Source organism: Ruditapes philippinarum, unplaced genomic scaffold, assembly GCF_026571515.1.
Source record: "Ruditapes philippinarum isolate M1 unplaced genomic scaffold, ASM2657151v2 ctg16_1_1_1_1, whole genome shotgun sequence".
NCBI lineage: Eukaryota > Metazoa > Mollusca > Bivalvia > Venerida > Veneridae > Ruditapes > Ruditapes philippinarum.
Genome location: NW_026867154.1, coordinates 1 through 17,177, shown reverse-complemented (window position 1 = coordinate 17,177; position 17,177 = coordinate 1). Strand labels below are relative to the sequence as shown.

Sequence of the window (17,177 nt, the reverse complement as noted above, 5' to 3'; positions counted from 1 at the left end):
GTTGTGACGTTTTACCTTAACTATAGATCTCAATGATAAACAATACAATAAAAACCTTCATTTAAATAAATGATTGTGCACAATATATTTCGATTGCTATCTACAAGCGAAAGAGAAATATCTTTATAGAGACAATCTATCCCTATCATTAAACAATGATTATTTTTCTATATATTTTCTATATATTCATCATGAAACTTTTTTATTTTCTTCAAAAGCTAGATAATTGCTCAAATTTAAAGATCCTGTATGTTGTAATTGAGGTAGTATACCACACTTAAGTGAAATTATATATATATATGTATATAATTATGCTTATAACATCGAATAATATGTAAAATATGTAGTGCAAATATTTGTACATATTATATGTAATCGTTAAAATATATGCATTCATTTCTTATTGAAAAATTTGACTAAGATTTTATAGAAAATAAACTTTTTATTACCTCCCTTTATTTACATTAAATGTTAAATTTGGTAATATTTTTATAAATAATGCTTTTTGGAACTTACAAAATTGCTAAATCTTAATATGAGCATCATATTTATGATATAAAACCATAAAAAAATGTGTTACAGGATCTTTAAATGTTTCTTATATTTATGATTTTTATCTTACCCTGCAATCATCAAGTTAACCAATTATTTGATTGTTTATAGACACATTAATTCATTGTAAAGTTTTCATAGCAATTTCAAGGTTAACGTGGACGTATATAATTATAATGTATAGTCATTTTGTTAAAGTTAAATGAATACACAATAACTTCTTTATTTATACCCATCTGAATGGGTATGGTATAAAATGACACTATTTGTGGCGGTTAGAACAGCCGATAGTTCAACATAAATAGATACAGATCAATAAGGGTATGATCGTCAACAAAATAAGGAATTATACTGAACATACAACGATAACATGGTATGTTTATTTCTTTTTATAAAAAAAACACCTTTATTTTAAAAAAATACATGTTTAATAAAAACAATTTATAATTTGCATGTTTTTTGTTTTGTTTTAACACATTAAACAGGAAGTTTTCTCGTTTGAAGAATATTTGTGTGGGGTGGGGGTCGGGAAGGGTTAGGAGGGATATTTAACGTTGAAAGTAAACGATCATATGCATAAACATGCAGATATTTACAACCATAAATAATAGGATTTAGTTTGTAAATCATGTGTTTCTCCTCGTACAAGATTGCCCAATACCTGACAACATTTGTCCATTGTAAATCATATTCTTTATCTTTTTTTATTTCAAATATTAAGTGTTTTTTATTCATATGATTATTTTATCTTATTTTAGAGACTTTACAGATCAAAATGAATAATGCATGTCACTGGATCTGAACCGTATTATTTTAAAGATTGAAAATAAAATAAGAAATATGCAATTAAAAATATACTATATATCACATTAATCGATGTTTACTTCTAATTAAGTCATCATATTTCAATGATTTTAAGATTAAACAAAATATTATGATATCATCGGTCATGTACATCTATAATCGCAAAAATATCATAAATGTCAAATAAATCCACTTCCTTTGTAATTATAGATAATCAATAATGGCTTAAAACGCTTTAATTTGAGTGGTACTTTTACATATATATAACCAAAAACATGACATCGGGCTTTAAAGAATTATTTCCTCATGATTTTTACAGCAATTTGAGTTGTTATTTTAATATGAGTTTTATTACAGGGAGACAAAGGTAAAAAGCAAGACACGGACGAAAGTCTAGATCCCGAAACTATTGCAGGTAAATATTTCGTTTTCATCATTGTGAGAGGAATGATAACGTAACATTGTTACATATTTTCTTTTTCAAACAAACGTTCGTGTTGGTTCAAATTTGAAAATGTTTTTACCCGTAATCAAATTTAAGTTTATTTACTCCCTTAAAACGAGAGTAAAACAATCATTTCCTTATCAAAGCCGTCAAACGGTAAATATCCTTAACAGTGATTTGACCTATTAAAGTATTTCTGTTAAATATATAATCAATATAAAAAAAGGCACAAGATTGAATGTGGCTTATTATTGGTAGAATATATCGACACTTCAAAATTAATCTTTAAAATTAAATTAATTAAGATCTTTATGCTCATAAATCGCCAGACGTCTAGTATTACATAGATGATATTTGTTTGTTTTGCACGTAAGATTGAAATTATATTTCACTGTGTGATATAATAGCTGGTGTTCACGAGTGAAATATATTTCAATCTTACGTGCAAAACAAACAATTTTTCTTTTATTTCATGCTTTTTAGTGATCTTACGTCAGTTTTACTTGTTTTTGCCACCAAATATAATTTCACTGTGAAAATCATCAAATTTAATTTCACTTTCCACTGCAAAGCATGTAATAAGTCTAAATAAAACCTTCTTTGAAATGGAAAAACAACCCTCTATATACATGTACTAATAATAAAGAACATCGAAATACCAGGAACTGATGAAAGCCACGTCTATCCTCCTGATAAGCATCGGATGAAGGAAAACGACTATTGGACAATTATCTTGTCTTCTCCTTTTGCATTTTGAGGCGACGACACGACTAAACGACAAATATAGGGCGTATCGTTATTTCACCTAGAAAATATAATTATCGTGTCTTCGTGCCGCGCCTTTAAATGTCGTAGGCGAAGACACGATAAATGATCACAGTATCGTGTCTTCATGTCTTCGCCTTCGACTTTTGAGGGGCGAAGACATGTTATGAATTCAGCACATCTATCGTATACCAATAATTAGTTTAGTAGAATATTTTTATGCTTTTTGAAAGAATATTTCTATACTTATTTGTATATATTATAAACTGTAACACATGCACAAAATTAGTCTAAGACTATAACGTGTAAATGTGGATTATAATGAAATGTCTTAAAATCACATTGAATGAAGTAGAAACTCGCTGTCATATTATCTAGATATTGCTTTCTTTCATAGAATTTAAGTTAGCATTTGAGATGTTTGACAAGGACAATGATGGTACAATATCTTCAACGGAACTTGGTGTCGTAATGAGATCTCTAGGTCAAAACCCGACGGAACAAGAACTTAAAGATATGATAAATGAAGTAGATGTTGACGGTATGTAAACTGAAAATTACCTAAACATATATCATTGTTTGGTGATTAGATGGAAATAATGTATACAAGTATGTATAATGTTAATTCATAGAATGTTTATGGCGTTTACCAAACTACTGTTACGGTATTGAAAAGATTAATAATAGTAAATGCCATGCATTACTCATTCAACGATATGGAGAATAATTTGTAATACATGTAATTATTTGGATCGTTTAAAGGTTTCTATCTACCTATTACTTCACCAATTATTGGACGTTTATAATCCGAGCATATTTATACCATAAGTATAACATTTTAAGATAACTATTATTAAATTAAGTCGCAAAGTTATTTTAAAAAATACTATCGGGTGTTTAAACTACACAATATTACGCTTGACTTGTGTCAACTTATTCAAGGCCGACTGAAACATATTGTTAAAATTACAGTCGTTCGTAAAACAAAATTCATGCATGCAACATTTACATACAGTTCAATTTTGTTTAACGTAATTTACATGTAGTTGCTTTAAGTAGATGTTTTACTAAAGTTATAGATATCATAATTTGTGGGGTTTAGATCAAGATTTTTATGGACATATAATGCTTACCTCTTAACGTGTCCTGAAATTATTGAAATAATTTATAAAATGCAATTTTATATTAGAATATGTAATTTAGAGTTTGAGCATGTACGATATTAACCCTTTCCCCCATGAGCATATTGTGAAAAATGGCCGTTTTCACTGAAAAGCCTCCTGTTACAAGTTCAAACTGCTATGAAACTATGAAAAATGCTTCAATACTAATCAAACTTGGCACAAATGTTGACTGGACCATTGCCTTTGTAACGACATGCTCAGTCTTAAATTTCCTGTTACCATGGCAACGAGGGGACATCTCAAAATTGCCAAAAATCACTATTTTGCCTCGATTTTTTCCATCAAAATTTATTTCAAAGGGCTGCAACTTCTCAAGGGATTGAGATAGAGTCAAAGGATTTTCAGCGTTGGTTAAACGTTACATTATGATCGACCTGGGGTCATTTTTAGCCTCTCACAAGTCCAAAATTTTCTTGGCGATGAGGGGGACTCCACCCCCCTTCAAACCCCCCTAACAGAAGGGGGCACATCCCCCTTCTGGCAACCCCCTGATGTATCTTTTGCATGGAGGGCGGCGCCGAAAAAGTGCTCATTTTTTTTAGCAACATTTCTCAAACGAAAACTTATGTTTGGGGCCCAAATAGGACAGTTTTTCACTATTTGAGGCCCAAAAAAGGGGGGGGGGTCGAAAGTGCGTTGTTTCGCGTATATATGTGGTAAAGGGTTAACAAAAAATGATGAAAAACTTTGGAATCACCTAAAAACTAGTTTTTCCATGTTAACATGTGGTCTTTCACCTAATTTTGGTGAAAAATTGTTGTTTTGTAACATTTATATTTTTTTTAGTTAACCCTTTCCCCCATGAGCATATTGTGAAAAATGGCCGTTTTCACTGAAAAGCCTCCTGTTACAAGTTCAAACTGCTATGAAACTATGAAAAAATGCTTCAATACTAATCAAACTTGGCACAAATGTTGACTGGACCATTGCCTTTGTAACGACATGCTCGGTCTTAAATTTCCTGTTACCATGGCAACGAGGGGACATCTCAAAATTGTCAAAAATCACTATTTTGCCTCGATTTTTTTCCATCAAAATTTATTTCAAAGGGCTGCAACTTCTCAAGGGATTGAGATAGAGTCAAAGGCTTTTCAGCGTTGGTTAAACGTTACATTATGATCGACCTGGGGTCATTTTTAGCCTCTCACAAGTCCAAAATTTTCTTGGCGATGAGGGGGACTCCGCCCCCCTTCAAACCCCCCTAACAGAAGGGGGCACATCCCCCTTCTGGCAACCCCCTGATGTATCTTTTGGATGGGGGGCGGCGCCGAAAAAGTGCTCATTTTTTTTAGCAACATTTCTCAAACGAAAACTTATGTTTGGGGCCCAAATAGGACAGTTTTTCACTATTTGAGGCCCCAAAAAGGGGGGGGGGGTCGAAAGTGCGTTGTTTCGCGTATATATGTGGTAAAGGGTTAAAGTATGCTATTTAGATTTTATCATTTAGTTCTTCTAGTCTATTTAGCAACTCGAGTAAAATGCTATTATCATTTAAATTTATTCAATATACATGTACTGAGAACATGATTTTTGTGTTTTTTCTTCTGTTTTGTTTATGTTTTGTTAAATTTATTCCACAGGAAACGGCACAATAGATTTTCCAGAATTTTGTCAGATGATGAATAGAAGAATGACTGAACATAACGAACCTGAGGAGTTGATGGAAGCATTCAAGGTAATTATCCTATATATATAAAACAATTAACCATTACTTATAAAACAATTTATCTCTACGCTACCTGTTCACTTTATATTAGAAGACTTGTATTGCTTTGAACTTGGAATTGTCCATTTTAACGATCAAATATTTCAATATTAGAATGTTAACACAAAGCAGTCAACAATATGTATGTGCAGTGGCCTGGCTAGACACATGTACATCGCTTAAATACAGCTAGTTAGACATGGTAGACGGGAGATAACTAGACAATAACGTCATCTTTTTGCGACCACTTTTTCCTCTCTTCGCTACTCTGTTATTCATATCACATACATATAATGTTTTAGAAAATCAGTTTAACGCACAACCGATGTACTCAAGAGTAAATAATTTACAGAGTTGTTTGGCCTCCGAATCCAGAATTTTATGCTTCACAACAGCAGGTGTCAATTAAGTGCCGTGTGGCAGCTGCAAAAATTTGCCCCGTGCTTCCCTTCAATGTTTTTTTCCTGGTCAGTCAAGCACTTAAAATGTTGAAAATTGAGCACCGCTCAAGCCGGTGCTTAGGGGGCGTGAGGGATTATGCGTTTTCTCAATATACCTCATGTATACAGACTCTATCAAACTGAGTCTGCAATTCGCATTATTGTTGTTGTTATATTTTATCTGGTCCTTCGCGATTTATGATCCAGCACTGTTCGTTTAATTTTTGTTGTGATTACTGTTTTCGAGGGATCACACAATATCAATGATTTTTTATATGATATTTTTCCTAATAAAATATTATCGATCTGTGTAAGTATTGATTTTGAAGGTGTTTGACAAAGATGGTAACGGCTATATAAGCGAGGAAGAGTTGAAGTATGTGATGATGAATCTAGGAGAGAAGATGACAGATGACGAGGTAAAAGAGATGATGAGAGAAGCAGATGTAGACGGTGATGGTCAGATAAGTTACCAAGGTAACGGTTGACTTATTATACACATCTTAATTAACACTTGAGCCGCGTCATGACAAAACCAACATAGTGCGTTTGCGATCAGCATGGATCCAGACCATCCTGCGCATCCGCGCAGTCTGATCAGGATCCATGCTGTTTGCTATCAGTTTCTCTACTTGCTAAAGGGTTTGTAAGCGAACAGCATGGATCCTGATCAAACTGCGCGGATGCGCAGGCTGGTCTGGATCCATGCTGGTCGCAAACGCACTATGTTGGTTTCGTCATGACGCGGCTTATTTATATTGTTGATTAAATGTTTATAGAATTTCCCGTAATATACATCTATAACGAATATTGCAAAGATAGAAACTTTATATTAAGCCTTGTGAAAAGGCTACTTTTTGTTTTCTACACGACCTTCGGTGTCATTATGTCCATCATTTCAGAATGAGCAGTAGATTTTGGTGATCACTTTGACGTACAAACACACTCGTGATTTCCCATCCCCATTTCCACCCGTTTGTGGTTTTACTTAAACAAATTAATTAATTCAACATAGTTTAACATCTATATTCAATATTTCAAGTAAATTTTGTACGTATCATTGAATCATAATGAAATATTCGCTTAATTACTTTTCAGAATTTGTTACAATGATGACAGCCCAGAGTTGATGTGATGAGTTGCAATGATGTTGTTTGTAAACATGCTTTTGAAAAAGCATGAAACTATTTCTTTTATATAACTGGAGCAATCATTTAATAACTGTGTGATTCTTATAGTGATTAGTCACGGTTCACGTTTAGTATCAAATTATTCTTACACATATTCGTTAGATATTTAAATAAGTAAACAGTCACTGTTTATATGATAGTGATAAAAACAATAACCGTATTTCATTAATATTAAGAATGTGTACATTATGTCATATTGGTGTATAACCTACAAAACTATTTTACTTCAATCTTTTTTTTTTTTTTTTTTTTTGAAAATTTAAAAATCATTCACAAAAAGACTATTTATTTTTGTCAGTCTTTACTAACACATGTCTTGTGCTAAGGTAGCTTTCACCACATGTTCTTCAAACTATTTATTTATTTGTTTATAAACGTTTGCTTATGGTTTTCTTTGTACCAAACAGCTCTTCAATAGTAGAATTAAAATTTTTAAAAATGTCAAATGTCAGTTTTTTTTATATTCCATCTTTGTACATATCTGTCATATAGACATCATATAGTTACGTACAATTATCTGTGAAATATTCGTTCATTCCTGTATCAAAGCCTTGTTCATTTTCTGAAACATCTACAGTTGACTCGCTCGCATCTTCTTGTGCACTGACCTATTCAAGTCACCCATAGATGTTATTTACAATGAAAATTAGTATTAAATTTTGAATGATTTACATGCTATCCAACACTATTTCAAATTTGAAAACCATATGAAATTTGTACCAAGCATTTAAGAACTTGGCACAAATTTTCGTCGCCGAGTTTGAACGACAGATTGGATGAACGCTGATGGCGCACGCAATGTCGGACTTGTATGTAAATCATTTAACATGTGATACATGTGATATATGATTAGAAATACAATGTGTATTCTATTCTTTAATGACTGTATCTGTATCTATAATGCCATTTACAAACATACAACAGGCAGTAGTTGTCCTGGTAATAAATGCATATAGTCCACCTTTATATCATACTGTTTGTTATTTCTAACATAGCAAAAAGAACCCAAGAACAATAACAACAGAATTGATGTTGTGTATTCTTCAGTATTTTGTATTGTTATGTACAAATTTTATTTTTAATTCATTTTATTTGTTTTGTTCGTGCAATTATTTTTGTTTCTTTATAAGATTCCTTGTAAGCAAAAACCAACAAAATATTATCAAAGGGTATGATTACAGAACTATACTTGCAATACCTGTATATCATTGTTTCTATTAACCTTTTTTAATTACATTAAACTGTTTTAAAACTATTCTACATTCATAAAAGAGTGACAATTTGTCCCGAAGTATACCCTTTACAAATGCTAAGTTTAACAATAGTTTAACAATTGTGAACATATACCTTACAATCCAACAGTTCATGATGACTATGTTATTTATATGTGCACTCACTAAATAAAATCTATTTATATGACAATTTCATTTAAAGACTTTGCGAATCCCTGACAAAAATATCATCAAAATGCGAGTGCAAGGTAAAGTACTTTATCAAAAAGAATTTTCAATGGATTTTTCCTTTTCTATTTTATTTCAATAATCTATCTCATTTTTTTATTCAAATAAAATATTTAAGTAGTAAAACATTGCACAATGTTCAAAATAAAACACATCTAAAATTCACATATCTTATAATATGATTATTTACATGCCAAAAAATGAAAACATTATATTTGTTTACTAGTATTTCTAAAGAATAAATCACAATGTACAATGTCTTGGTACATAATAGTGGCTTTAATTATGAAACATTCCTAATAATAGACGGTTCTAATTTATTGCTTTTTTATCTCGTTTATGTTACAAAAATGTTTGATGTAATCCTTACAGACTTGTAAGCTATTCAATTAAATTGACGTCTACAATATATAAATTCTCTTCAACACTGAAGTCAGGGGAATGTTCGAAATTAATTTCAAAATGAAAGTCTACAAATAGAAGGACGACGAAAATAGCTCTTGGAATTTGATTAAGTGATTACATTCAAAGTCTGTAACAAAATCACATTTCTAGAACTTTTGAAAAAAAATATTTCCAAGGTTATGGTATTATTTTCGATAAACAAATAAAGTTGCATACAAGTATATTGCACATATATATTTTACATTGAGGAACAAATATTATCCCGATGTTAACTAGCATTTTAAAAGCATTCAAACGAATGATTCAATTATTCATGAAGTGTTTGTAATTCTTTATTTTATGGTTTCTTTATAGATGACACTGTTGTGTTGAAATTCAATGGTAATGAATATTTAGTTTAAACTAAAAAGGGAAAAACTTCATTGAATCTATTTCGACATGAATCATGTACTTTTATTCGTGAATGCAAATAATAATAATAATAATAATAATAATAATAATAATAATAATAATAATAATAATAATAAATAAATAAATTAATTAATTAATAACGTTTGTCCGTGCGTCTATCCATAAGCTACATCGAAGTCGCTCATTTACCCGATAACCATTAGGTGTGCTGTCTTCGTACTTTAAAGAAAGATTAGTCATGACCAATACATGGCCACTCAAACTAATGCCTAAGTTACAGTGACATTCAACAAGAAAACAAAAGCCATTCATTTCGTCACTTTTGAAAAAGAGCAATTTGTTTTAAACCCTAATACATACTAGTACATGGCAGATTGCTCAAGGGTGGTAGGTGACCTCTCGTATTACATGGTTGCTCTTGGCTAGTAGATAAACCCCATTGATTCTATGTCACTCATTGACAATGACGTTGAATCAAAAACATTACCTGTCCAATAACTTTATAAGATGCACACTGTTAAAAGGTTAAAAGGAATCAATTGAATGAAAAGAATATATACTTTGCATGTTGTAAATGGACAAAACGCTGTAGTTAAAGTTTAATTTACGTATATATACTACTTAACTTTAGCTATGCACCATAAGTTTCTCACTATATAATAAGTATTCATTTTTTTATCTGTATAGTTTGATTCAGCAATGTTTTGAAATGGCTTCAACCTAATCGCAAGATGTTTCATTCAGTAAACCTAGTCACGTAGTTTTGAACAGCATGCGCCCCTCGTCAGTTTTTCTTCTTGTTTTAAGTGGGAGCGGCGGGCACACTTGTACACCGAGATTAAACCGATATTACAAATGTATGCTCCATTTAAAGGTCAGACTTTTTAACATTTGTCATGGAAAACGCTATGTTAAGAAGGCATTTGGATGAAGCAATGTAAAGATGTGAAAAGTTTTAGGGATAGTGCAGCAGGGGGTGGGGTATTCCATACAGTTAGCTAAGTGTGTACACCATACCATTATCACAGCCCGGGCAAGGTACATCCGTCAGGAGGAATGTGGTAGGCCAACAAAGGGTGATGACAATAGCTAAAAGACCTATTCTTGAGTGTCCGGGCCCGTTTAGATCCAAGAATGAACCAAGAATTTGATGTTATATTGGTGCAAGTGTAGGCAGTTATCCCCGCTAGGACTGTCAGAAACCTCACGAGAAGGCGTTGCCAAGCAGTTGTTTTTAAAGCAAAAGGTGATACACAAGCTACTGAGAAAATATTTTTAAAAAAAATGTGTGGCCAAAAATCTTAGATATAGGGGTCGCCCTCCTCTCTAACACACGACTAATGCAAATCAGTAAAAGAAGTTATCTTTATCCTTAATTCAAATTGATTTAATACGAAAGTGACATTTAAAATCATCTGTACGACGGTAATGAAATAATTGTCGAAAATATTTACACTGAAACTTAGCAAAAAATGTAAAGTTTATATTCAAACTAAATTGTATTAGGATATAAGACTTTAAATCATCAAATTACTGCTTTAAATGAATATGTGAAAATGGTTTACATTCAAGTCTGTAATATTTGGCGGCGTCCTTTTTTCTCTGGATAAGAAACGATTAACTGTAGAAGGAAGAATGTACAGATATACAGATTGACAAAGCAGCAAGAATATGCTCCCAACGGCATCAAATGTTTGGTATTTTGTTTAAGAGTTTCTTAACCTAACAGTTATTCGTTTAAAACAAGGATCATTGCTTTGAAGATTAATAAAATTCTGCTTAGCGGTATGTAGAAATTGCTGAAGTGCTCAAAATCTAATAAAGTATCTTACAAGCGTCGTTTTGATCTTGAACACCCACATATTGAATCTACCTGTATTCATATAACATAAAGTAATTCTAAACCGTTCTTAATAATGTTTGTATATAGGCCAGCGGATAGTAGTCAATTTTAAATTGGCATATTTGGACAGTTACTAGATAAAGTTGATTGTTTCTATATTGAAACTCAAGGTGACATTAACTACATACGTGTACCCGGAAAAAATCAAACTGATTTACTAATAAAATGTGGCATGATGTTACTTAATAATTTGGCTTGACCCAATAAAAATGAAAACAGTAAGTGAAACTTCTAACATTTGTTACAAAAATAGATCGTCAATCACCGATCACATATATACAAGATACGAACTAATTAGCGAAATATCCATTTCCAAATCTCATTCAAATCATATCCCAACTGTCGCTCTACTCATCGCTTCGTAGCAAAGAGTAAAGGAGCGAAAACGATGATCTGATTTTAAAGAGATTGATCCATTCCTGTGTATAGTTTTATTGAACACTTCCCAAGATGTTTTACAAGATCACTCATTCAAGACATGAAGTTACTTTTAGAAATGGACAATATATTGCTCCTTCTTATATCATTGAATAAACAAGAGATCCAAATGTGTCTAAACAAGTATACGATAATATTATCAATGGCACGAAAGAAAGGAACAACCAGGAAGAGCGGCTAAACGAACGCAAACTCGCACTTAAACGTGATATTTCGGTTTAATTAAGAAATAAAAAATGCAATTCTTAAAAAAGATTATTTACAGAAGACTCATAACAGACAATGACTAAGAAAAGCAAAAAGAATATCAAAAGATATAATTAAAGTACCATAGATTAGTGGGAAGTTTTACCGTCATAGTTGATAACAAATAATAATGAAGAAATCGGAGGTAAAAACAAAATATTGAATATGTGTAACAGTTAAACTGATTTGGGCGGAATTGGTCCAACTAGTTCACGCTACTGTGGTGACCCACATCGCTTTATCCATTGCGTTAATGGTTAACAATTTTATTGATACTAGATTATTCCTTATCTCTCTCAAATAGGCTTACGTTTTTCTCTATTTTCAAAGGTGACGATTGAGAAAATCCAAGCAACTGTAGGCCGGCCTACAATTTCCAAAATTTGTAAAATTCCTTAATCAATATCAGTAAATGTTATTATAAACCTACTGTATATTGTACTGCCTATTATTTGGCATTATTAAATTTAAGACAAGTTAAATTACTTTTTAAGATGGGATATTAATATGTTCTCCTACAGGAAGTTTTCTCATCTAGTCGGGTGGTACAATTTATATATTTTATCGAAAAATCGTCATGCGAATAGAATTATGAAATGTATCGTTAATTGTATTGTTTGAAGAAAAACAATCTTAAATAATTAGTTTGACATACATTTTCATGTTTTCATTAAAACATTGTGTGTCATTTAAAATATATATGTATATAGCGATAAGGCTTTTATAACTTATTTAACTAAACAATCCACTTTACTGTAATGTTTCTCAAGTGGAAGGTATTGGTTGTTACAGACAATTTCAATCTAAATTTCACAAAAATGAAGTTAATACACGTATGTTCCTTAAAAAGTTGTCATAAAAAGTTATGTATTTAAAAACAATAACACTTCTATGAAAGAAAATCACGTTTTAGTTGGTTGTAAAGAAAAAGAAAAGCAATGCAACACATCAGACCGTTAATTTATATAATATGAATTATCATGTGTCCCTACAAAATATGTCGCTCTAAAAACATCCCTTGCATAATTTAGACATTATTATTACTGGAATGTCTGTAAATGTTATTAGTGCTGATATTTACAATACAGGATATTGTTTATGAGGTAGACAAAAGATTCGGTCGTGAATTGCAGCATTTAGGAAATTACTATATACTTTAGGAATAAAGGAATAGCTGAGCACCCTAGGCCTGTTCTGTATCCAGGTCTTACGGTAAAGAAGTGTCTTGCTTTCATGAAAAATGATCCCAATCAGGAAAGTCCTGTATTTAAAAGAAAAATCTCAGTATAGTTTATAATCCATTTCTTACGTATTTGTGATTCAAACATCCAACAAACTTCGGCTACCCAAAATGTTTTCAACATCCTCTTTACTCAGCATGTCTGTGCAATATGAATTACAAATAGAACATGTTTTATCCATTCAAAAATAGTAGCCTTTGTACATTAAAATTTGCTCGTTTTGATTGATGTTGTAGTTCTAAACCCTACAGTCTGTTGATGCCTTATTTTAGATGTCCAGTCATTCGTTAAAAACGGTTATTAAAATTTCCTTTAGTAACAACATCTTATATTCTAATTTAAGTTTTGTCGGTCTTGGAAAAACACACCAGCATCTTTACCAGTCTGTAAACATAATTCAAGGTGAAACAGTGTACACTTAATTAAATCAATAATAAAGATATAAGATTGGAGTAGAAATATTAGAAACTAGATATGTATGAAATTAAAAGAGTTTATTAGATCTATTTTAGGAACACTTTCTCTCTCCATATCGCCCAATAAACTTGCGCGTGCGCAATATTACTTTTTTTCAATAATTACGGACTTGCAAGTTTAAATTTCTCATAAAACACAAATCCCTGTCTGTTGACATGACAGTTTGCATGTAGTGTAATAGCATTGATTTTCTCTTTGCTCGACTAACAGAAATAAAACATGTTATAATTATTTCATAAAACATAATTGTGCATATGAGATTCTGGAAAGGAAAATGTATTATTATTGAAATATCATTTTCTCATCACTGGTCAAGGCGGCATAGGTTATTTTATCCGAAAATTTCTGTAATACAAAGTTAGTTATAGGACTGAATTACCTTGTAAATATGGTAAGTTATTTCGTAGTTTAGTCTCAGGAACATATTTCCTTTTAACACCTTTGTCGTATACATGGCATAGTTAATATATGTTATTTAGGTATATGTATTAATTCATTAAAGTGACGTATGAAATGTTTCAATACTTAAACCATGCTTCTTTCAAATTTAATTATTTACACGTGTCTTTATTCTTTACATTTCTCGACCAGGAGCTAAGACCTCTAACGACTTGTGTATCTTGTAACTAAATTTCAACATTATTGAAATCAGTGGCATTATATATAGCATACAGTAAGATGGCACATTTGTTTCTAAAGAAGTAGAACTTAGTAGCCTTATAACTTACATGTTTTATATAAATATTTTAGGCTGATCTGCTGACTGATGAACAAGTTAAAGGTATAATATGGTATTATATTCGACAATAATACAGCTGGCATGTACATAATGACTAATGTATCACGAATTTCTTGATATCTCATATTTTTTGTTATAATGATATAATAAACGTTTCTGACAAAATATTTGACTTATAGTAGTATTCTAATTTTTACATATTTTCTAACTTAGAACCTGTGTTTTTTCTAGCAGTAAAATAATGTTGGAATGATTTAATGTTTAAGAGCTTATTGATTTATATATAAAATCATAAATTAAATTTCATACTTAACATATAAATGGACTGAAATTAAAAAAATAAATTGCCATGTACGATTTATGTTCTTGAAATCACAAAAACTCTAGTTTAGTCAGTGAAATGTATCCCACAAGTAAAGTTTGATCATTGGTGAGATCTTTTATATCTTTAAATAGATAATGAAATATGTACTCTAACATAATAGATAATGAGATATGAGCCGCGTCGCGACAAATCCAACATAATGAGTTTGCGACCAGCATGGATCCAGACCATCCGCGCAGTCTGATCAGGATCCATGCTGTTTGCTTAAAAACCCTATAACAAGTAAAGAAACTGATAGCGAACAGCATGGATCCTGATCAGACTGCGCGGATGCGCAGGCTGGTCTGGATCCATGCTGGTCGCAAACTCATTATGTTGGTTTTGTCGTGACGCGGCTCATATATTTTCTAACATAATAGATATACGATATTACATGTTTAAGAATGTAAAGAGGTGTTCAACCTGTTTGATAAGGATGGAGATGGGGCTATAACAACACAAGAACTGGGTAAAGTAATGAGATCACTTGGTCAAAACCCCACAGGACCAGAACTGCAAGAAATAATTAACAAAGTGGACGCTGATGGTAGGCATCTAATTTCTTAACAATATTTCTATGTACTTTCAAGTTAATTGTTTGTTAGTTATTGATTTTTTTTCCAAGACAAATACTTTGTCAATTTTTCCAAATATCTTAACCTTTTTCAGATCATATAGAATTGTATTTTCTAGGAAGCGGATCTATAGACTTTACAGAATTTTTAACATTAATGAAGAGGAAAATGAATGAGAATTACACGGAAGCGGAACTACGTTCGGCTTTTAAAGTGTTCGACATAGACGGTAATGGTCAGATTTCGTCGTCAGAACTAAGGCACGTGATGACAAATCTCGGAGAGAAACTCTCTGATGCCGAGATTGATGACATGATTAGAGAAGCAGATGTCAACTGCGACGGACAAATCAATTATGAAGGTAGGCACAAAATTGTTCAGACAGATATTTAATATCTTTGTTACCTTTCGTCATCATCGAAACAGTCCTTAGCTTAACTATATACGATCGTATAATGAATGATAAATGTTTCTTTTACTACTTGATCTCAGTTATTTTGTTAGCTTATCAATATTAAATAAATTATGGAATGAAACAAATTTTGATAATAACTATATGTCTGTATTAAAGCAAAGATTACGGGATCAATACGTACAAGAGTGGAGCGAAACAATTGCAAATCAACCAAAACTTAAATTTTACTGTTTGTTCAAGACAGAATTTTCTTTTGAAAAATATTTGACGGTGTTAGATAAAAGTTCCTGTAGACAAACAATGTCTCGATTTAGATTGTCGTCACATAATTTAGAAGTTGAAAATGGTAGATTTGTTGGAATTGATAGAAACGATCGTATCTGTAAAATGTGTAGTACTCATGTTGAAAACGAATATCATTTTTTACTCTGTTGTCCTATTTACAGAGAGTTGCGTAAAAGATATTGTATAAACTATTCCTTTCCTACTCTAAATAAATTTTATTTTCTTTTGTCAAGTAAAAATATAAGAAAAATAAGAAATGTTGCAAAATTTACTTCATGTGCTATGAAATTAAGAGCAGAATTTCTTGCAAATATGGCTGCTCCTTAAAATATCTGTTTAAAGTACTTTCAAGTTATAGAAATATTGTTAAAATAATCGTTTGATGTATATATGTTTTTGTATGTTATATTTATATTGTATATATTTCTGTTGTCTTGGCCATCATGAAAGTTATTGTAAATGGCCAAAGGCATTTTCTCATGCCGATTTAGCCAAAATAAACTGTATAAACTGTATAAAATAAATGCAAATCAATCCATATTCTTTTTGTTCTGTCGATTTTAATTTACACTCACACTCTAAAAAGTCATATTTAAATATTATACATGTATTTATTGATGAAGACCTCGGAATGCATCCGTGTATTATCTCAGACAGGAGCGAGTACATGAAACGTACCGTCTTTCTCATGAAAGAATCAAAAACCTTTGGTATGTTACAATCCTAAGGTTTAAGGGCAAATGATTCGACATTAAAATCTCTTCCAAGGAGGCCCTTTATTAATGAGTAGAGCATTATTTCTCACAAAGAAAACAAAAGTTGGATAATCTTATTCTTTATTTTCAGAATTCGTTCGAATGATGGCAGCCAAGTAGAGATCGTGACTTATCAAAGACATTAACTGAAGTTACAAATGTATATTGGCAACTAACAATTGTTCCGTTTTTTGTTTTTGTTGTTGTTTTCACATTAAACATCCAAATTCAGTTAAATAGTCCCAAACAAGTAATTTGTATGTCACAAGATATTTATGAATGTATTTTGTTAAATTTCACATGAAAAAACTTTTTAGTGAATAAAGCCACTTGTTTTTTATCAAATCGTCATATCTTGTAATGTTCTTTTTGCTAACT

The 17,177-nt window shown here is 31.3% G+C and overlaps 2 protein-coding genes across 2 annotated transcripts; both read left to right on the top strand.

Annotated features, from left to right (window-relative positions):
* Positions 1-769: 769 nt before the first annotated feature.
* Positions 770-8,051, top strand: LOC132735062 (calmodulin-A-like). The gene is made up of 6 exons (XM_060721965.1): positions 770-925; positions 1,714-1,771; positions 2,964-3,107; positions 5,331-5,425; positions 6,225-6,372; positions 6,994-8,051. Exons 1-6 carry the CDS (start codon positions 923-925, stop codon positions 7,023-7,025), a joined length of 480 nt encoding a protein of 159 aa, XP_060577948.1. The 5' UTR covers positions 770-922; the 3' UTR covers positions 7,026-8,051.
* A 5,763-nt stretch (positions 8,052-13,814) lies between these two features.
* LOC132735067 (uncharacterized) lies at positions 13,815-17,018 on the top strand. Its single transcript, XM_060721970.1, has 5 exons — positions 13,815-14,057; positions 14,417-14,447; positions 15,173-15,316; positions 15,463-15,705; positions 16,891-17,018. The coding sequence occupies exons 1-5, from the start codon at positions 14,055-14,057 to the stop codon at positions 16,917-16,919; spliced, it is 450 nt and encodes a 149-aa protein (XP_060577953.1). The 5' UTR covers positions 13,815-14,054; the 3' UTR covers positions 16,920-17,018.
* Positions 17,019-17,177: the final 159 nt, after the last annotated feature.

Excerpts from the sequence above, each read along its gene's own strand:
- LOC132735062 (XM_060721965.1), top strand. Across the intron at positions 3,108-5,330 it reads AAATGAAGTAGATGTTGACG|GAAACGGCACAATAGATTTT; the intron begins GTATGTAAACTG and ends TTTATTCCACAG. Across the intron at positions 5,426-6,224 it reads AGTTGATGGAAGCATTCAAG|GTGTTTGACAAAGATGGTAA; the intron begins GTAATTATCCTA and ends TTGATTTTGAAG.
- LOC132735067 (XM_060721970.1), top strand. Across the intron at positions 14,448-15,172 it reads GACTGATGAACAAGTTAAAG|AATGTAAAGAGGTGTTCAAC; the intron begins GTATAATATGGT and ends TACATGTTTAAG. Across the intron at positions 15,317-15,462 it reads TAACAAAGTGGACGCTGATG|GAAGCGGATCTATAGACTTT; the intron begins GTAGGCATCTAA and ends TGTATTTTCTAG.